The sequence below is a fragment of the Scomber scombrus genome, chromosome 18 (genome assembly GCF_963691925.1).
Source record: "Scomber scombrus chromosome 18, fScoSco1.1, whole genome shotgun sequence".
Lineage (NCBI taxonomy): Eukaryota > Metazoa > Chordata > Actinopteri > Scombriformes > Scombridae > Scomber > Scomber scombrus.
In genome coordinates this window covers 7,322,658-7,341,516 of record NC_084987.1, presented here as the reverse complement: position 1 = coordinate 7,341,516, position 18,859 = coordinate 7,322,658, and the positions used below count along the sequence as shown (strand labels likewise).

Below are 18,859 nucleotides of genomic sequence, written 5' to 3'. Positions count from 1 at the left end.
ACAAAGGTCAACTGATAATGCTCAATATAATTTGTGTGAAATAGTCATACTGTGTCACAGCTTCTTAATAAATTTGGTTGTGACATTTTTTTTCCTGCTGTTTTGTCATCGGATCATAGTGGGACATGATTGTCTCTGGTTTATTGACTTGTGCTTCCAGCGGGTGGAAGTATGCAGAATATTGAGTGGAGTAGCAGGATTATTGATCTGTAAAAGCTCCAGCAGCCTGTCTGGTGCTCCTGCTGCCGACTGCAACTTTGAGTCACTCGCAGATCTGTCAGTTTATTCTGTACGCATATGGATTTTGTACAATGTTGTCTCTGTGTTATTTAGTTCATTGTGTTGTTGCAATAACAGAAATGTAATTTAGGCCTAAAATCTGATTTTCTTAAAATTATTATTCAAGGTAACAGTGTCAATTATTACCAAATCACTAACAACAATAATCTGCCTTGGTCCATGACACTTATTGGTAGCTGATTTTCTCTTCTTTAAAAAAAAAAGAAAACAAAAAAAGGCATTGAAAGTGCAAAATGAGACTAAAACACTTATTAAGATGGATTAAATTCTTGTATGAAGTAATGCACAAATATCTTATATCTATACAGTTATTATCCCCCTGCCTCACACACACACACACACACACACACACACACACACACACACACACACACACACACACACACACACACACACACACACACACACACACACACACACACCACACACAACAGAAAGAGGAAGTTAAAGCTTCACAAGTAGCTTCATTGGATAGGGCTGAGAGGACAGATTTATTATGTTACACACGGTATGCTACTCATACATCCTACAGATTAATGAGCAGTCTCTTAAATGTAAGGCCTCCTTTCTGTCCTATCAGTGTTTCCCCAGCTTTTCCATTACTCAGAGTGGTATGACACAGTGCTTCAATTATTTCATGCAGGTTTGTGCCAGTGCAGCCCACTCTCCTGCTCTCTCACACACAAACACAAAGCTCAGTGGGCCTGGTGCAAGCCAGCGTGATTAATAGTGTCAGCAGTGACTGTTTATCTTACTAGTATGGCTCAATAATGCAAGCAGACTTAGCGCATACGCACCTATACATTCTCACGTGAGGTAACTGCACTGTTAAATGTAAAATGCAGCCTGGATTTATAGCAGGGAGCATACAAGGAAATGGTCTTATTGCACATGGGTTGCAGGATTACTGCACATGGGTCCCTAGATGCCTTTACATGCTCACATACACAAACACACAAACACTCTTCTATTATTCTCTCTTTGAGAAGTAGAAACCATTTTTCCCCCTTCTACACAGTGAAAGCAACAGACAGCATCCATATGAGTGTGGTCATTATCATTTCTCTCTTTCTCCACCTTCCAGGTTTCCTCTCCTCACCTCACTGACCCATGAAAGAAGCCATGCCGGTCCTCACGGCAGGAGCGGGTGAGATGAGTTGGCACAGATGCTAAACACATACTGTCCATACTGCTCAAAGCAAAGTATGCTCCATCTGTTTATGTTAATATACTGTACATGGTTTTATTATTTTTCTCCTCTATAGGGCTACATGAAACGTTGGCCCTGCTGACCTCTCAGCTGCGTCCTGATGCCAATCACAAAGAGGACATGGTGTTCCTCAAAGATGTCTTCAGCGAGAGAAGCTTGGGATACCTCATGAAGGTGAGGATTTCTTGATTCCATGAGTAAACATAATATTTACATGTAGGTGTAATATGTGTGTTTTGTTCATTTTATGTATGGGATTTTGATATGACCAAAACAAATTGAAACAGGAACAGTGGATTAGTTGCTAGTTTTATTGATTCATATGGAAAGCTAGATGTTAAATGATAAGGAGGTAATGTCTTTGGTTATTGTTTGTGTGACTTTTCTGTATTTCAGTAGCGTGATATCTCAGATTTAAAAGATGATGGTATAAAGTTAGCCCAGGGGTAATGCAAAAATATTTGAATGAAGACAAATATGGCACCTGAGCCCCGTCTGTGTCACATGTCTCAATGTGATCAGGATCCAGACAAATATAAAAAATGTCACAAAGTATTCCAAGGATTTTGCAGCCTGATGCAAAAAGACCATTTGGATGCATATGTGCAGTACTGTTTCACATCACCTGACCTCTGGCTTTGGCAAACTTTTTCCAAAACTGGGCATTTAAAAAAAGAAATATCCTCACCTTTTAAAAAAAAACAACTCTTTTTGTGTTATAGATTCATGAGAAGCTGAGACAGTATGAGAGACAGAGTCCAACACCTGTCCTCCACAGTGCCGCTACTCTGGCAGAGGATGTAAGTACGCCACACAAGCACACACACAATCCTCCCACACACACACACACACACACACACACACACACACACACACACACACACACACACACACACACACACACACACACACACACACACACACACACACACACACACACACACACACCTTACATTATTTTTCCAATTGAGCACAGCAGTCAGTCACAATGAGTTAGCTCCCACGGAGAAGCAACTCCGGTATAAAAAGTGAATTTCAATGTTCACAAAGTGCTGAATCATCCCGACGCTCATCTAATGAAACTCCATATCCTGCTGCTCTTTGGCTCTCACCAGTTATCGGAGGGGAAAACTGCTGACCTTAGCTGCCTGTTACTTATCTTCCTTATGTGCATGTCTGTGTATCTGTCTGCATTTCTTCTACAGTAAACCGCAGTGTGCATTACCGGTATACACTTGCACAGGTTCATGCAAGTTGCTCATGGTATGTGTGTGTGTGTGTGTGTGTGTGTGTTGTGATTTGCAGGTGGCAGAGGAGCTGCAGAGTGGACCAATGAGCACTGAGGAGAAGGAGCTGCTGCAACTGCTTACCTCACCACATCTAAAGGTAAACAGACAAATATTTGAAAAAAATAAACATATACAGCAAGTTACCATAAATCCAAAGAATGTTTCACAAATATTAACATGAAGAGCTTTTGTTGAGTCACAGTGTTGTACATCCATGTAACCACTTGTTTTGACAGAGATTTCATTTTCTCTGACACCAGACGTTCACAAATTCATCTCTGAAGTTTGTTTACAGATTCTGGCTGACATCAGACTGCTCTGTCAGCATTGTAATCTCAGCATGTCTGTTTTCTGTCCCATCAGGCCGTTCTCTCTGTGCACGACACCGTGGCTCAGAAGAACTTTGACCCCGTGCTCCCGCCGTTGCCAGATGACTTTGACGACGAACTGGAGGAGGAGTCGGTGAAGATTGTCAGGCTGGTGAAGAACAAGGAGCCTCTGGTGGGTTGAGACAGAAATATGGGAGTGGAAATTAAAACATAAGATCCAGCAGGAACACTAGATGGAAAAAGAAGGGATGTGTGCTGAAAGAGAGCTGAGACCTTTACTCTTTTCTGTTAATGATCCGGTTCCTTGTCTGTACATGTTCTCCAGGGAGCCACCATCAGGCGTGATGAGGCTACTGGGTCAGTGATCGTGGCTCGAATCATGAGGGGAGGCGCAGCTGACCGAAGTGGTAAATTTAGCTTCTTTTCTCTTTGTTATTCTGGGATTTCTACAAGCCCTCATGTCGTCTCGTCACACTAATTGGTGTGAGATGAAAAGGGGTCATGAGATGAATTTAAAGGGTCACACCTGAGTGTGAAATAAAGAGAACAAACTTTTTTTCAGACTTTTTCTTTCCTTATTTTTGAATAGTTTTCCATCTTTAGACCTCTGAATTTGTGTGTGAACTGTACACTTTGTGGAATATAAAACCCCACAATCCTAGAACCTCACCGGAAAACATTAACAGAGGTGTCCACAATCTTCCCACAACTTGAAGACATGCTTTCTAGGATGAAGGGTTGCAAGTAAATATTGCTTTGTATAAAGTGACACAAGCTGAAAAGGTTGGGATACACTGACCTATATAACAGAGTTGATCGATTTTTCCCCTTCTGATGTTTAAGACCCTTCCACATGTTCAACTCATGAAGAATTTCAAGTGATTTTCAAATATTAAGGATAGTTTTTTGGAGACTTTTGCTGTTATTATATAGTTAAAGAAATAGGAAGGAGTCAAGGATGACATGCAAAAAAGTTCTCAGCATAGATGTGAGTCAGGATGTTGCAGTAAAGTAGCACAGCCCTGAGGCAGGCTGAGCCGCCAGGATGTCCCGAGAGGCTCCTGGTTTTCATAGCAGTGTGATAGCGTTTGTGTTTTTGGCAACCAGTGAAAATGAGGGAAATAGTTTCACAAAAAAATGCATATATTGTATGGATTGGATGACAGATCAGAAGCTGATACTGTAATGAAAGCGAGATCAAAGCCACAGGGAGTGAGAGAGGGAGAGAGAGATGCATCTCAGTAGCGAGAGCAGGAAGAGAAACATGAGAGGGGTAGTGTGGTGGTTACTGTTTGAAATCCAGAGCTCTCCACAAGTCCCCAGAGAATAAATCACACATGATATAGACTCAATAAAGATAATTTCATGGTTGTTACCATGGAAATATCAGCCACATGTAGGTGAATGTGCTCTAGAAACATGCATGCTGTGAATTTAAATCAATCAGCGTCCACCGCCATTAATCATTAATGTCTTCCTCCTTTTTCTTGCTGTGTCAAGTGATGGGAAAAGCTCTCATCAATGCGGAGACGGAGGCTGTAGAGAGATTTCAGATGTAGCCTCAGGTCTCTGTCTATGTCTGGTAAATGCTTGCATGTTCATTATATGAGTGGGATAGCACAGTAGTGGGTCTGCTGTGTGCTTCTCTGTCCTGAGGGGAAAAGCACATTGATCTCACCTCTCACGGTCTTTGGTTTCATTGTTGTGGCTGCGGCTGAATAGATCACAGCTGAGGATAGGAGCTGCCCATATCTGTGTATCTGACAACAATACTGATGTTAAGATACAACTGATAAACCCCAAGCACCAGGAAAGCTCTGTGAAGCCTCTTCGATTGTCATCGATGTTTCTGTCCAGCCTTTCTGTGCCTTAATAGTATCTCTCTCCTCCTTTTATAGGTTTGGTACATGTAGGAGATGAACTCAGGGAAGTCAACGGCGTCTCTGTGATCCACAAGAGGCCTGATGAGATCAGTCAGCTGCTGGTAAGACAGACAGAAGCTACTGCTGTAGATTCAGTGTGTAGATTTAAAGCCATGTTGACACAACAGTACAGAGGTACTGCATTACAAATCATTTCATCTGTAGTAATAGTTTCTGGACTGGGTAAGACATCCTATTTTCCAATTAACTGTAATTTACGGCTGAATGATCCAATAATGAGTATTTAAATTCTAACACAGATCTTTGCTTCTGTGCATATCTGTGCTAGATTGTATAAGTTATTAGTTGTTACTTGTTATATATTATGATAAAGTTTTATTTTTCCCTGTTGCCTGTTTTGTAAACTGGGAAATGTACAGTTTATCTTTCACTTTGCATGTTTTGCAATTTTACATTTACAAGAAAACAAGTGCTTAGATGTGAACAAAAAATAATTTCCCAGAATAAATTCAGATTAGCAATTTCATATTTATGCAGAATTGGTATGTATCTGATGTAATTGAATCTTCAAGAACTGAATCTAATGAAACACAATGTAATTACATAGAATCTGGACTTTGTCAAATGTAATTGAATCTGGGGTGCCAATGTCCATGCCTGTTTTGTTTTGTTTTTTTTGCTGTCACTGTTGATACCTTTTAAAGTCTAAACCCAATGACCCACAAAAAAAAAGCAGTGATGTGAACAATTAGCGATCATAAGGCAACCAACTACATTTTTTATATTGCATCAGTTGCACACACTTATGATTACTCTTACTATATCAGTAAGACAGGTACAGTATACTCATGTTATTTATAATTTATTGCATCTCTGCATTCAGTTGCATGGACTAGAACTACACTGAAAATACCATGAGAAAATATACTTTTTCTAGGAGTAGATGGCACTACAGAACGATATGGTAAAATATGCCCGAAATCCACTCTTTGGTTTCTGCCCCCCCTCCCCTACCACGTCCGTCTATTTGTGATCTAGTCCCAGTCCCAGGGCTCCATCACTCTGAAGATAATCCCTGCCATTAAAGAAGAGGACCGGCTTAAGGAGAGCAAGGTGAGAAGCGAGAAGCGAGAGTGAGTGAGCATGCTCAGTGAAACTGCAGAGGAAGCACAAAATATGCAAAACATTGCTTTAATGTACTGTGAGAATTAAAGTAGAGGGGTAGTCTTTTTGTGCACACTACTATTTCATCTCAGATAATGGTTTCCTTAAAGATGCAAGACACAGAATAAAATATAATCAATTTCCAGAGGGTTAATTTTTTCCTGAAACAAACTAGTCAGAGATAACTTTCTCTATGCTCATTTATGATGATAAATATCAAAATATGGCGCTTTTTGCTCTCCGTAATTCTCACAAAGAGTTTCCTATAACGAGATATTCAGTACCTCACTGCCTGTATGTTTTATTGCAGGTGTACGTGAGAGCCTTGTTCGACTACACCCCCTTGGACGACAAGGCCACACCCTGCCAAGAAGCAGGACTTCCCTTCAAGCGGGGAGACATCTTGCAGGTGGTGACCCAGGACGACCATACGTGGTGGCAGGCAAAGCGTGTGGGGGACAGCAACCTGCGGGCCGGGCTCGTCCCATCCAAACAGTTCCAGGAGAGGTGAGAGCACCATGTAAAAAGAAGATAGACTTCCAGTAGAGGAAAAGAATGAAAATAAACCTGTGGTGTAAACTAATCAGAGCCAGGACTGAACGATTCACCCACACAGTGTGGATATTTCTGTCATCCAGCTATTTGTAATCTGTTAAATCCACATTCATGTGTTCCATTTTGAGGGGTCAACTATGATTAGATGGAGCATCAGAGCATTGCGGAAAACATAAATTGAAACACAGCCTTGAATAGGCGCAGGCATGCTGATACCGTAAGTGTCATAATCCATCAGTAAGATGATCTCAGCAGGTTGCAAGATTCATGCCAAACGGTGCAGCATCTGTTGGATTATAATAACCACAGTTCAAACAGAAAAAAGACACGGGTCACACTGAAAAAACCTAAATGGAGTCTTTTGTAGGTTAAATGAATGTCATGGAGGAACACACTTCTGCTGTTACTGTGCATTCCTGTTGTTTCTGAACTATGGGTAATGTAGATATACTGTGCAAAAGTCTTAGGCCACCAATAGATTTGTTGTTTAGCAATGCTATAATGACAATCCATATTTATTTTTATTCTAATAAAGAGACTGAGAAATAATTATATATGATCATTATAGCATAGCACTAATGGTGACTTTTGCACAGTACTGTATTTAGATATTATCTCTTGTGAATGTTTTTTAATGCACCAGTACGATAAAAAAAAAGAAGTAGCATAAGCTCAGTTCTGCTTAGTGATGCATGACAGGCATCACATGATGTTGCACAATCCCCCTTTCTGTCATGTTTGAATCTTTTACTCTGTCGCTCTGTCATTCCCTCCTCACCTTTGGCTCATTGTGTATTTCTGACCTGTTAATTCTTTTCCTGCCTTCATCCTCTATGGCTGTTTTTGTTCCGCTGCGCATTCCTCCAGGCGACTGGCCTACAGGATCAAAATGGGCACGCTCCCGAATCCAAAATCCCCTAAAAAGCCTGCCTGTAAGTTTCTGCTTCCGAGGATACCACTTCATTTTCAGCATTATTTCACAATTACAGTTTACAAACTGCAGCATCTTTCTCTACCAACTCCCCTTTCTCTACTAATGTGTTCAGTCACTGTCATTCCAGCACAATAATTTCTCTGCTGGATAAATGCGGCAATGTTTTCATTGACATTTATTGACCTTTTTTGCTGGTAATTGGCATTCTCAGAGGCATTAGTAATCATTGTCTGTCCTCTCTGTGCAGCTATGTAGACATGTTTTTAAAAGGGATGAGAGAGAGATGGAGGAGCACAGAGACGGAGGGAGGGATCACAGATATGAATTAATCTCTTTTATGTTTGGTCCATCTGGCCAGCGAGCAGGCTGCAAGTTCAGCTTAAGTAGATCCAGACGGCGTTACAACAGGCACCTGCTGAGATACAACGCATAAACAATACATTACACTTCTCACTTTCTCATTTGATATTATAGAGGTGGCATGTAAACTGCCAGGTGAGAGGGTAATATGCATGGTGGCTCTTCGTGGCGCATAAGCTGTAGGCGATCCGATTAGGCCTGAGCCACGGGGAGACAACAAGGGCTTAGCAATATGGCAGCTAGCCCCGCTATGCCACACAGCAGCAAGCCTGTGGGGACTCTTCTGTCTCAGCTTCCCTCCACACTCCTCCAGCTCTCTGATTAATTCCCCTAAATCCCAGCTGGGGCCCTTTAAATGCCCCCCCCCTGTCCTGTCAGTGATGTCATTTTGACGAAAGTCCTTATATTTAGAATGCTTTGCTTTCATAAATACACAAATCTCACTCTTATCTGCCATCTACTCAAAAATAACCTGTCCGCCCACCCACACTAATAATATTTTACGCTGTCCTTTTCCTTGCTGCAAACTATATCAGATGACCAAGGATGTGATAAAGGTGGGTACATGTGCGACCACAAACATGATATAAACATATCCACACACAAAATACACAATAAGAAAATGTTCATAGAGAACTCAAGGCTTGTGTGTGTGTGTGTGTGTGTGTGTGTGTGTGTGTGCGTGCGTGCGTGCGTGTGCGTAGAGCTTGCATGTGTGCCACTGGGGTGTGCATTTGGGATTTCTACTGCTTCTAGCTTAATTCCTTACCTCCTGCTGTTAGCGTACCAGACCAGAATAGAAATTCTTTGCCTGGCTTTGTGTGTGTGTGTGTGTGTGTGTGTGTGTGTGTGTGTGTGTGTGTGTGTGTGTGGTTGTATTGGTACCAGGTGATGTGCAAGCAGAACAGCATCCCTGGAGACTTGATTCCAACAGAGCAGAGGTTGTTAAAGATAACAATAGATCCTCTTTTCTTCTGCGTCATCTTCGGTCCCCTATTATGTGTTGTTCTGACTTTCTCTCCTCATCTTCCACTGTGCTGCAGTTTCAGCTGCTGTCTTTGTTTCTGTGCTGTAAAAGAATGTTTTCCACCCATCCTTTTGTCTATTTTCTAAAATCAGTGCAGATTGTTGCTCATTATATTTGATGACAGGACAGAATATAGATACAGACGAGGAAGAATACATATTTGTTATGGATTGTGGATTTGTAGGTTTCTGTATGTGAGGACATTGTACCTCAGCTGTGCATCGTCGGGGAGGCCAGACTTGTTTACATGTGTGTGGGTCACAGAGTCTTCGCGCACAGCTGGCTCCCCTCCAGATGAAAAGGAGCCTCCTCTCCTCTCCTGCTCTCTCCTGTTCTCTCTTCTCCTCTCCTCTCTCATCAAGGCTTCGTTAGTGGCTGTTGCCTCAAACAGCGTTCCATCATTATCTCTTGGCTGCCCCTCCACTCTCGCCTCCTGCTGTCTGCCTGCCTGCCTGCTGCCTGTCGGTCCCGTCTGCCCTTTCCAGCGCCCACGGCCCGCCCCTCTCTTTAACTCTTCCACCCCCTACAATTCCTTAATTGATTCCTCTTCCAGGTCTCTTACCCTGTGCTTACCCCTCTTTTCCCTGCTTGCCTCCCTACAGAGGACTGTGACTGTGAGGGCTATTTCAATGGACAGTACATAGGTGAGACCGTGCACATCTTTCTCCACCTCCTTCTCCCTTTCTGCTCTTTGCCTGTTGCAGCCTGGCTGTGCGCTGGTTCCCTGGTTGCTTTGGGCTGGGGATCAAAATGATTGCTTGCAGGGTTGACCTGTCTGGGCCCAGGGTTGATGGGTAAGAGGAGGGGTGAAGGTTTCAAAGGGTCAAGAGATGGGGTCAATGCCAGGGGCTGGGGATCCGAAAAGGATGAATGAGATTTTTTTTTTTTTTTAATGTACTTGACGAGAGTAAATGTGCAGATGTATATAAAAAAACCCATTTAATTAGCACAGTGTTTGTCCAAAACATGAATGGAGAGTAATGCAGAAAAATGTGTAGGAAGTATTGCCTCACACGTCTGCGGGTGCCAATAACAGATCTCCCTCTTTAGAGACTCCACTGTATAATTAGAGGTAACAGGTAGTTCAGTGATGCGTCAAAGTGTTGGATATCACGGTACATAGACTGGATAACACCAGCACAAATTACTAGCTCTAACCATATCATTATGGGAGAAAAGTAGGTAACACTTTTTCTGAGTCTCTAATTTCCTCGTTGTTTCTTTGAAAGTTTCCTGGAAAGAACTCTGTAATTTGCTATAAGGGAAAATAGAGACAGTGTTCACTTAATTTTTTCACCTGCTACAATTAATTCATAATAATTGTTGGCATAACCTAGATTTTTTTTATTCAGAGCACAGCAGGTCAGCTGGACATGCAACAATGTGAAATTTGTTTACTACAAGCAGATTGAAAATTTCAATAATAAATTAATGATGAATGAATATTTATGTGGATTGATGTGGAGGATATATATATATATTTATTTATTTTTTTACAAAAAAGTCACAAACATGCTCCCTATAAGTAGTATTAACTTACATAGCTCTTTACAGGAAACCTAGGAATATATTAGTATAGTGGAAATGATGGACCTGAAGAGAAAAAAAACAAATATTAATGAGGAAACTGCATTAAAGTAGGTAGCCAGGCACGTTATTTTTCCAGGCTTTACTGAATTCAAAATTGGGATGGAGGGAATGCATTAGTCCCCTTTACCCTCAACCCTGTCCTAGCGTTCCACTGACCTCCCCTCCCTCACCCTTCTACAGCCCAACATGACCCCTGTTTGCTCCCTCACATCCTACGAGCTGCTGGAATGACGATGTGCACACAAGGAGCGATCTAAACACAGCTGACAGCTTAACAGCACCTTCTCACTGTAACATAAGACACCTTTAAAGACATATTTGTGCTTCCTATGAACCTGTACATTCAGCAGTCTGCTTGGAGCCGTAAAACCTGCCACTTCCCTCCATCTGCCCGACTCTCGCTAACTAGCAGTGTTTGGATCCTCCTAACCTCCCGCCCTCCTGCCTTGCATCTAACTAACTGTCCTCGCTGCTGTGGCCGGTGCACTGCTTCCCCTTTCCCCAAAGCACCCTTTTCTTACCCCCCCTCCACGAGGGCCCTGCTGCGTTGGACGCATTGCACACTCAACCAGGCACGTTTGCTGCTTGTTCACCCTGTGTGGAGGTGTGAGGCTGGGTTGTGTGATGCTCTAACGCCAGTTATAGTCTCTCCTAAGTGTAAAGCAGTGGCGCCCTCCTGTGGCCAGGTGTTTTCCTGGGAATTTTATTCAGGTACAGTGCCCGGCTTATTCCCTCAGGTACATACCACTGATAGGAGGATACAGACAGTCCTGGCAATGGGAGACCATTATTTGCCATCACTGACGTGGTGTTTCCCAGGGCCAGGCTGTCCTGTCTGTCCTGCCTCAGCACTGTAGCCTTGTTCAAAGCAGCATGCCTTGTTTGGACCATAATGATAGAAAATTATATCTATCTTGGGTCAAAGGAATTTGTTTTGAACTGCTGAAACAATCGTCACTTAAAGAAAAATGTATCATATATTCCTAACAATGTTTTTGCTTAAAAGAAAGCCGTCTGCTTCTTTCTCAGGCTTTAATAATTTCACCTGATGTGTTTACAGCTGCATGTGATCTAAGTTTTGATGTCTAATTGGCTCTAGGTCCTGCTAATATCTCACACTATCAAGTAGTCTGTTTATACTAAAGATAAGAGTGAGCTATTTTCATCCATGTGCATTATTCACAAAATGTTTTAATGCATGATTATCAGTTGGTTGCTCTTGGATTTAATAAAACATGTTTGTTCATTGCACTTAATCAAATAACTATATTAAGAGATTATGTTTGCATCATGAAAGTAGTGTACTTATTTGTTATGTAATTTTGTGAAAGCATTTTTTATAGCTCATGACATCTAACCTGAAACCTTTTATATATTTTTTGCACCTTTTTCCCTTCTCTATGGCCTCGCTGTAGCTGGTCTGCGGAGAAGTTTCCGGCTGAGTCGTAAAGACAGGCAAGGGTCTTCAGGTGAGGGCTCAGATGCCGAAGATTCAGACTTCTTGACCTACGAGGAGGTGGCTCGCTACCAACAACGGTCCAATGAGAGGCCCCGTCTGGTGGTTCTGATTGGTAAGACTGAGCCACTGGATGATACAAATGCTCTTATGTGATGATAGTGACATCTAGTGGATCAAAGCATGTGGTGCAACATATTGATGACTGACAGTATCTGTCTTTATTTTCACACACACAACTGGCTTCAAAAGGTTCTCTTGGAGCACGGATCAATGAACTCAAACAGAGGGTGATTGCTGAAAACCCACATCGTTATGCAGTGGCTGTACCACGTGAGTCACGGATTACATATCAACATTATTGTACACCATGTTGTCACAATTCATTGAAATGTCTCCTTTCTATTCCCACAGATACCACTAGGCCCAAGAAACCTCATGAGAAGGAGGGTGTAGAGTACCACTTTGTCACCAAACAGCAATTTGATGCAGATGCCTTGAACAACAAGTAGGTTACTAATGATACCATGTTGCTTTTGTGTAAACATTTGATTATTTACTGCTAAAGTTAATGTTTTGTTGTTTCTCCTCAGGTTCATAGAGCATGGGGAGTACAAGGAGAACCAGTATGGCACCAGCATAGAGGCTATTCGCTCTGTGCAGGCCAAGAATAAGATGTGTATAGTTGATGTGGAGCCTGAGGTAGGGGTCATGTTGCAGCCACTGAACCCATCTTGTGTGTAATGCACATCCAAAAGTATCACAGTTCACTGTCATAACATGTCAAGGGTTGCAGATCCTGCTGGCAGTGGCAGTTTGCTGAGTGGATGAAGGCAGACAGTCTTACCACATCTGCTCATTGTGTGGAGAGTGATGCATCATGTTGACTTTATCCTATCATGTCTAGTTTCTGACCTCTACTTTTGCTCTTTGTTCTATTATACTTAAATCCTCCACCACTCCAGGCCCTGAAGAGGCTGCGGACAGCAGAGTTTAAACCCTATGTGATATTTGTCAAACCCCGTGTTCCTGAGAGTAGACGTCGCCGCAGCGCTACCACCTCACCAGGAGGGGGAGACCATGGCCGTGTTACAGTGAGTGTTCACTTTTCTCTTGGCAATAAAGCTTGGAGGTATTCTTTTGCCTGAATTTAAGAGTTCATACATCTTGGGAACAATAAGTACTCCATAATTGTGAATCTGTCTATTTGTACTGTGTTGCACTTAAAGTACTGAAGGGTTCATCTCCAGATATTACAGATAATTAAACCTTATAGGGATGTATTTACCAAGAGACTGTTTGATGAACCTAGACTACACAGTTATAGTTTTGTCTCATTTATGTAGGAGAAGCACATTTAGCCATTAAATCCTTTGAAGGTGAGTCAGATTGAGCACCTGAAAGCTAAACCTGCAGGTCCTATATATGAAAGTTCGCCCACACAGGCTTGAATTGATTCTGGTTTGCAGTACCCACCTTGATGATCCACATTCTTCAGAGGCTGCATCCTTTAAAGAGAGATTGCACATCTCCAGGTCTATATTTTTATCTGGGGCACTACTGGAATATTTTTGCATGACTTAAAAAAAACTCTGTATTTACCTTATACTGGCTCTTTATATAGCCTCTTTCTGTGTTTTAGCTCCTGTCCTCCCTCCCTCCCTCCCTCCCTCCCAAAGAGCCCACTCTATTCTAATTGGCTAGTTTCTGAATACTACTCTGCTGCGGACCTCCGCCAGCTAACATACTTGAATTTTGCTTCATTTTCTTGTTCTTCACCCGAAATCTAAACTTGTCAAATACATCTGTACATGTTTAAGTCTGATTCTGATTGGAAATATGCAAATGGACAACACAAACGACTCATTGAACAACCTTAGTAACAAACATTACAGAATGGATGGCCATTTGTGGGCATGTATTTACAATATAATGTCAGTTTGATGGGGAAGTAAGAGTAACTTTACAAGTAGAGCAAAGCACTGGCTTTTGACTTGAAGGTGGCATTTCTACATATGTTCACTTCAAACTTCGGAGCTTTGGTCACAAAGCATGTTATGTCTCCTTTAAAGGATGTGGGCCATGGAGGACCAGCCAGTCCAGCTTTTAGCCCTCCATTGCACTCCAATCTTATGGGATGACACACTCAGAGGAACCAGCCTCTGTATTAGGGCACAGCCAGTTCAAACCTGTATTTCTTTTTTTAACAGGACGAGGACCTCCAGGAGATGCGTCAGTCTGCCATTCAGATTGATCAGCAGTACGGACACCTGGTGGACCGGGTCCTGATCAAGGAGGACTCAGCCAGTGCTTGTTCAGAGCTGAGAGGTATTTTGGAAAGGCTGGAGCGAGAGTCCTTCTGGGTGCCCCTCAGCTGGGTGCGGACCTAAACATACCCTCCTGCATCTCCCAGAAGAGCTTCTCAGCCAATCTACCCAATCCTGCACTGGGCTTTTCCTGATGAGCTGATTCCCTTCCCCTCCCAAAGGTCTGCTGGCCAACCAGGGAGTCCACTGGACTCCCTCTACCTGACTGACACAGGGCTCGTCCAGCAACCATAAACTGAGGCACCAAAGGGAGAGGATGATGTCAGAGGAATACCTCATCGTCTGGGGTGTTACAGCAGATTTACAGCTCTGTTTGCTCGAGGCCAGTTAATAGCCCAAAAATCACAGTTTTAATGTCACTCTAATGTTTGCAACACTCTCATGCTATAATTATTCAGGTTTAGTTTCTATTTATTTATTGAATTCAAAGGTGAGGAAAGGATGAAAGTTTGTAGTTTAAGTGTTTCATCCCTTATACTGTCACTCTTTCTAGCTGCATTATTCACTAGAGCGTGTCAGGTTTGGGATCCCACTCAGAGGATTGCTCTGTCAGTCAGCTTTATTGTGACTCCTGTTGGAGTAGTTTTAGTAGCATGTTTTTTAGTTCCATATTTTATTTTTATTCAATGCAATCGCTGAATGCTTCCTGTAAATTCCTAGTCCTCATGCATCCTGGACAGTATAAGAACCAACCATACATTCAGCAAAAGTAGAGTAATTAAGATTTAAGTGAATGCCATTTGAAACTTCTCTTTTTGCTAAACCATAAATAGAGTTTCCACACATGGTCAGAAATAAAATATTAAACTGGAATGTGAAAATTTTATTTTCTACAAAACATTGTTTTTAGAAAATGCATGACAACTGATTATTTATTCTCAGATGTAAATATTGTAAATGTTACTCCTTGTGTGCCAACGAAAGATCTCGTAGCACTTCAATGCAACCTGTTTACCTGTTGATCCCTGGAAACCCACATCTGTTTGTGTGTGTAAAATAATGCTGTCCACAAGGTGTGTGTGTGTGGATGGATGTCACGGTGTGTGTTGATAAAACATGCGGCGCTCCAGGAATGGATTTTGTACAGTTTCCTTGCACATATCTGTATTTTTGACTTCAGAAGAAGAGATGATGTCTGTTTCCTTAATTATCAGGGTTTTGCTTTACTGTCGTATTGTCAGACTTGAGACACAGTGTTGGCATGGGAGACAAAATATCCACAGATATAAAATTGGAACAAGAATGATTAGTTAATCATATAAAAATAAGTATTTGATAAACTATTTTGATGACAATTTAAGTCATTAAACAAAAACACCAAACATTCCTAAGTTCCAGTTTCTCTAGTATTATGATCTGCTACATTTCTTTGCCGTTTGTGATAGCAAACTGAAAGTCTCAGGGTTTTGGACTGTTTGGAAAAAAAAAGAAGCAATTTAAGACATCACCTCTGGCTTTAAGGAATTGTAATTGGCATTTGTTACCATTTTATGACATTTTATGAACCTAGATTAATCAAAACAAGAGAATTGATGGATTAAATGATAATGTAATAAAGGTTGCGCTATTTCAAAAAAAAGTGCACAACAATGTCTTACATAGCTTAAAAATATTTGGATTAACTATCACTCCTACGCTGGCAGATGTGTGATCAAAAACAAAGCTTCCAGTTGCCCTTTTTTTGTTGTTTTTTATATGCAGTGTTCTCAATCTTTTCATGTGCTGTATGAACCAAGAAACCTAGAATGTTCAATTTGTAACGTGACATGTAAAAAGTGCCATAATAAAGCTAGCTGAATCTAACTTTTGGTATTTTATTTGAATAATTATTTTAAAAATGCCTCTAAGTTTGTACCTCCTTTATATAAAACCGTGCTGATTGCAGTCAACATGTTAAATGTGTGTGTTTACCTCAAAGTTGTTGTTGGCCCTCTGCAGTTCATTTAAGTGCATTTAAAAACACCACAAGGAGTCCTTGGCTTTGGTCCACAAGAGCATACTGCACATCTATCAGTGTTGTTTTCCAGTTGGACGGCACTGTGAAGAGATTATTGTCACAGTGATGTATTAGTTGGATACAAATCGAAGTTCTGGAAAGGAAATTCAATTCACTTTAGAGGAACCTGAGCGCCATAAGTTCAAATAGTTTCATTCTGTAGCTGCAGCAATGGAAGGAACAAGAGATTTAAGAGGCTGATGATGGTCAGCAGTACATCTAAACACACACAATTTCACACTTGTGCAGATAACGTATATTTAGTTATAAACTAGTATTTTCAAAGCCGAAGCTGATGTAATCAGGATGCACAAAAGACATAACAGTTTTTACAGGCTTTCACAGGTGTTCCACTTTTCATGACTAGTAAACTGATCTTGATGTGAAAGAAAGTTCCCTTTAGTACAAATAAAACAAGTTTAAAAAGCCCAGTGTACTGTTCACCTTCAAAGGTCATTAACAAGCCTTTCTGTGTTTCTCAAGTGATCTTGATCACTGAAATGCATACAGTAGAGTTATTTACCATTGCATTACTTATGCAACAATAAAAAGAATATCTACTCATGTCAGCTGGAGTTAAGTGTTAGTGTTTAATGAATTCAATGACAAATCAGAGCTGATACCAATCCTGCCTTTTTAAAGAGATACTTGTGGATCACTGATTGTTCCTCTAAGTTGAAACATAAATATGACAAAAATCACATTTACAATTTTATTCCACCTATGTAGTATATGAATATACCTCTATAACACCGCATTTAAAAAAAGAAAAGAAAAAAAGTCTCAGTATTTTTGTCTAAACACAAATCTGAATTCTGTAAAAGTTCAATACATCACATTAATGATTCATAAAACCAAAAGTTTAAGAATGCCCACACTAAAAGACCACCCACCAAGGTGTGCACTTATTTCAACATTCCTGTAAACACTGTTTTAGACTTTGCAATTATTCTTCATTACTATTTCTATTCAGTTCCTGTAATTGAAAAAAAGATAGGAGGTCCATTATTCTGCCTGTGTAGTGCAGGTTTTTGGCAAGTTTTGTGAGGGATGATGATCAGCTTTTTTTCCTCTGTCTCTCTTATATGCAATTACCTCTCCGAGCATCCTGCGGCTCCTGAGACTGCTGCTGGCAGAGCCAATTAAAGTGAGTAACAACCATTCTAATTAGTGGAGCTGCACCGTTGAGAAAATAAAACTACGTTAGTGTGAAGGTGTGCTGAGGCTGCACTCAAATCCACTAACAGTCATTATGGACACAATATATGCTGTGATTTACAGCTCAGCATTTAATACAAAGGCCATATACTTCCCTATGCCCCTCCTGTCTGTTTTGAAGGAAAGTATATTTAAAAAAAGATCAAAGTCGCTGCCCCAAACCTTGAGTTCACTTTTCAAAACATAAAGCAGTTTAAATCTCCATGGAAAGATTTGATCTGCTTCTTTGCTTCAGCACTGGGTTTGGCACTAAAAAACAAACAAAAACATTGCAGAATATAAGTGATCACTACATCTAAATTTAGATTATAACTTGTTTAACTTTATTAGTTTATTCATTGCACATTTTTATGGTTTACTTCTATGTGCTTTCATTGCAAGAATTAAGTGAGAGGATTGATAATCTTATGTGTGTGCTCCCATGACTAAAGTAAAACAAGACTGCTGCCATGCAAGCAGCTCTGTGATCTAAAATAAGTATGCTACCATCTTAACATGCTGGTATTTAATAGTACTACTGGTTCCAGTGTTTTAAGTGGTTTCAGTATAGCCTACACAAGTTCGGACCGCGAAATGTATTGTGTCAATTCAAACATATCTTCACAAACTATTGCGGTAACCTAAAGCTGACAAATTATGAAAGCATTTTTTATTGTGTTGATGTAGGTGGATTATTTTTTACAGTAGATAATGAAAAATCCAACTCGTATGTACCGTATGTAAATTACCGAGACAGTTTTTCTAAAAATAATAAAAAAATATTATTATTATTATTTTCATTAATAACAAGAGGCACTAAAGCAGTCTAACAATCATATCAACCAAACTGCAGCAGTGAAGAGCTCCAAAGCCTGCTAGCAACAAAGTGTCCAGAGGTTAACAAGTACTGAGTCTTCTGTCCCAACGCTAACAAGCTAACAAGCTAACAGGTTAACAAATGCTGACTCTGGTGTGTCATTATGGATCCATCTGGTACATGAACACATCTGGCTAACCTTTTGCACATTTCCAAGTAGCACTTTACAAAGATTTGCCAAGCTTGATGATGAATCTAATCTGAAGGCTAAATGTCCTGACTCCATGGAGTTATACCTGCAGCTCATCGGAACATTTTGAGCACAGACATTTTTGGCAAGAATATGAAATCTATTTCATGAGGAAATAATTATCACACAAAGAATAATTTGAGCCAGCACAAATGGTCTTTAATAAAATTTGTTA

General features: G+C 40.8%; 1 protein-coding gene across 2 annotated transcripts; it reads left to right on the top strand.

Annotated features, from left to right (window-relative positions):
* The first annotated feature begins 1,422 nt into the window (after nucleotides 1-1,422).
* mpp3a (MAGUK p55 scaffold protein 3a) lies at nucleotides 1,423-14,487 on the top strand. 2 transcript variants are annotated; one of them, XM_062438759.1, is made up of 18 exons: nucleotides 1,423-1,447; nucleotides 1,566-1,684; nucleotides 2,233-2,310; nucleotides 2,816-2,896; nucleotides 3,163-3,300; nucleotides 3,454-3,535; nucleotides 5,027-5,112; nucleotides 6,050-6,124; nucleotides 6,486-6,682; nucleotides 7,598-7,662; nucleotides 8,561-8,581; nucleotides 9,654-9,695; nucleotides 12,057-12,212; nucleotides 12,350-12,430; nucleotides 12,512-12,605; nucleotides 12,691-12,799; nucleotides 13,063-13,191; nucleotides 14,308-14,487. In XM_062438759.1, the coding sequence occupies exons 1-18, from the start codon at nucleotides 1,423-1,425 to the stop codon at nucleotides 14,485-14,487; spliced, it is 1,758 nt and encodes a 585-aa protein (XP_062294743.1). The 2 variants fall into 2 exon arrangements, with proteins under 2 accessions (XP_062294743.1, XP_062294742.1); XM_062438758.1 differs by having other exon boundaries at nucleotides 2,233-2,326; nucleotides 2,808-2,896.
* Nucleotides 14,488-18,859: the final 4,372 nt, after the last annotated feature.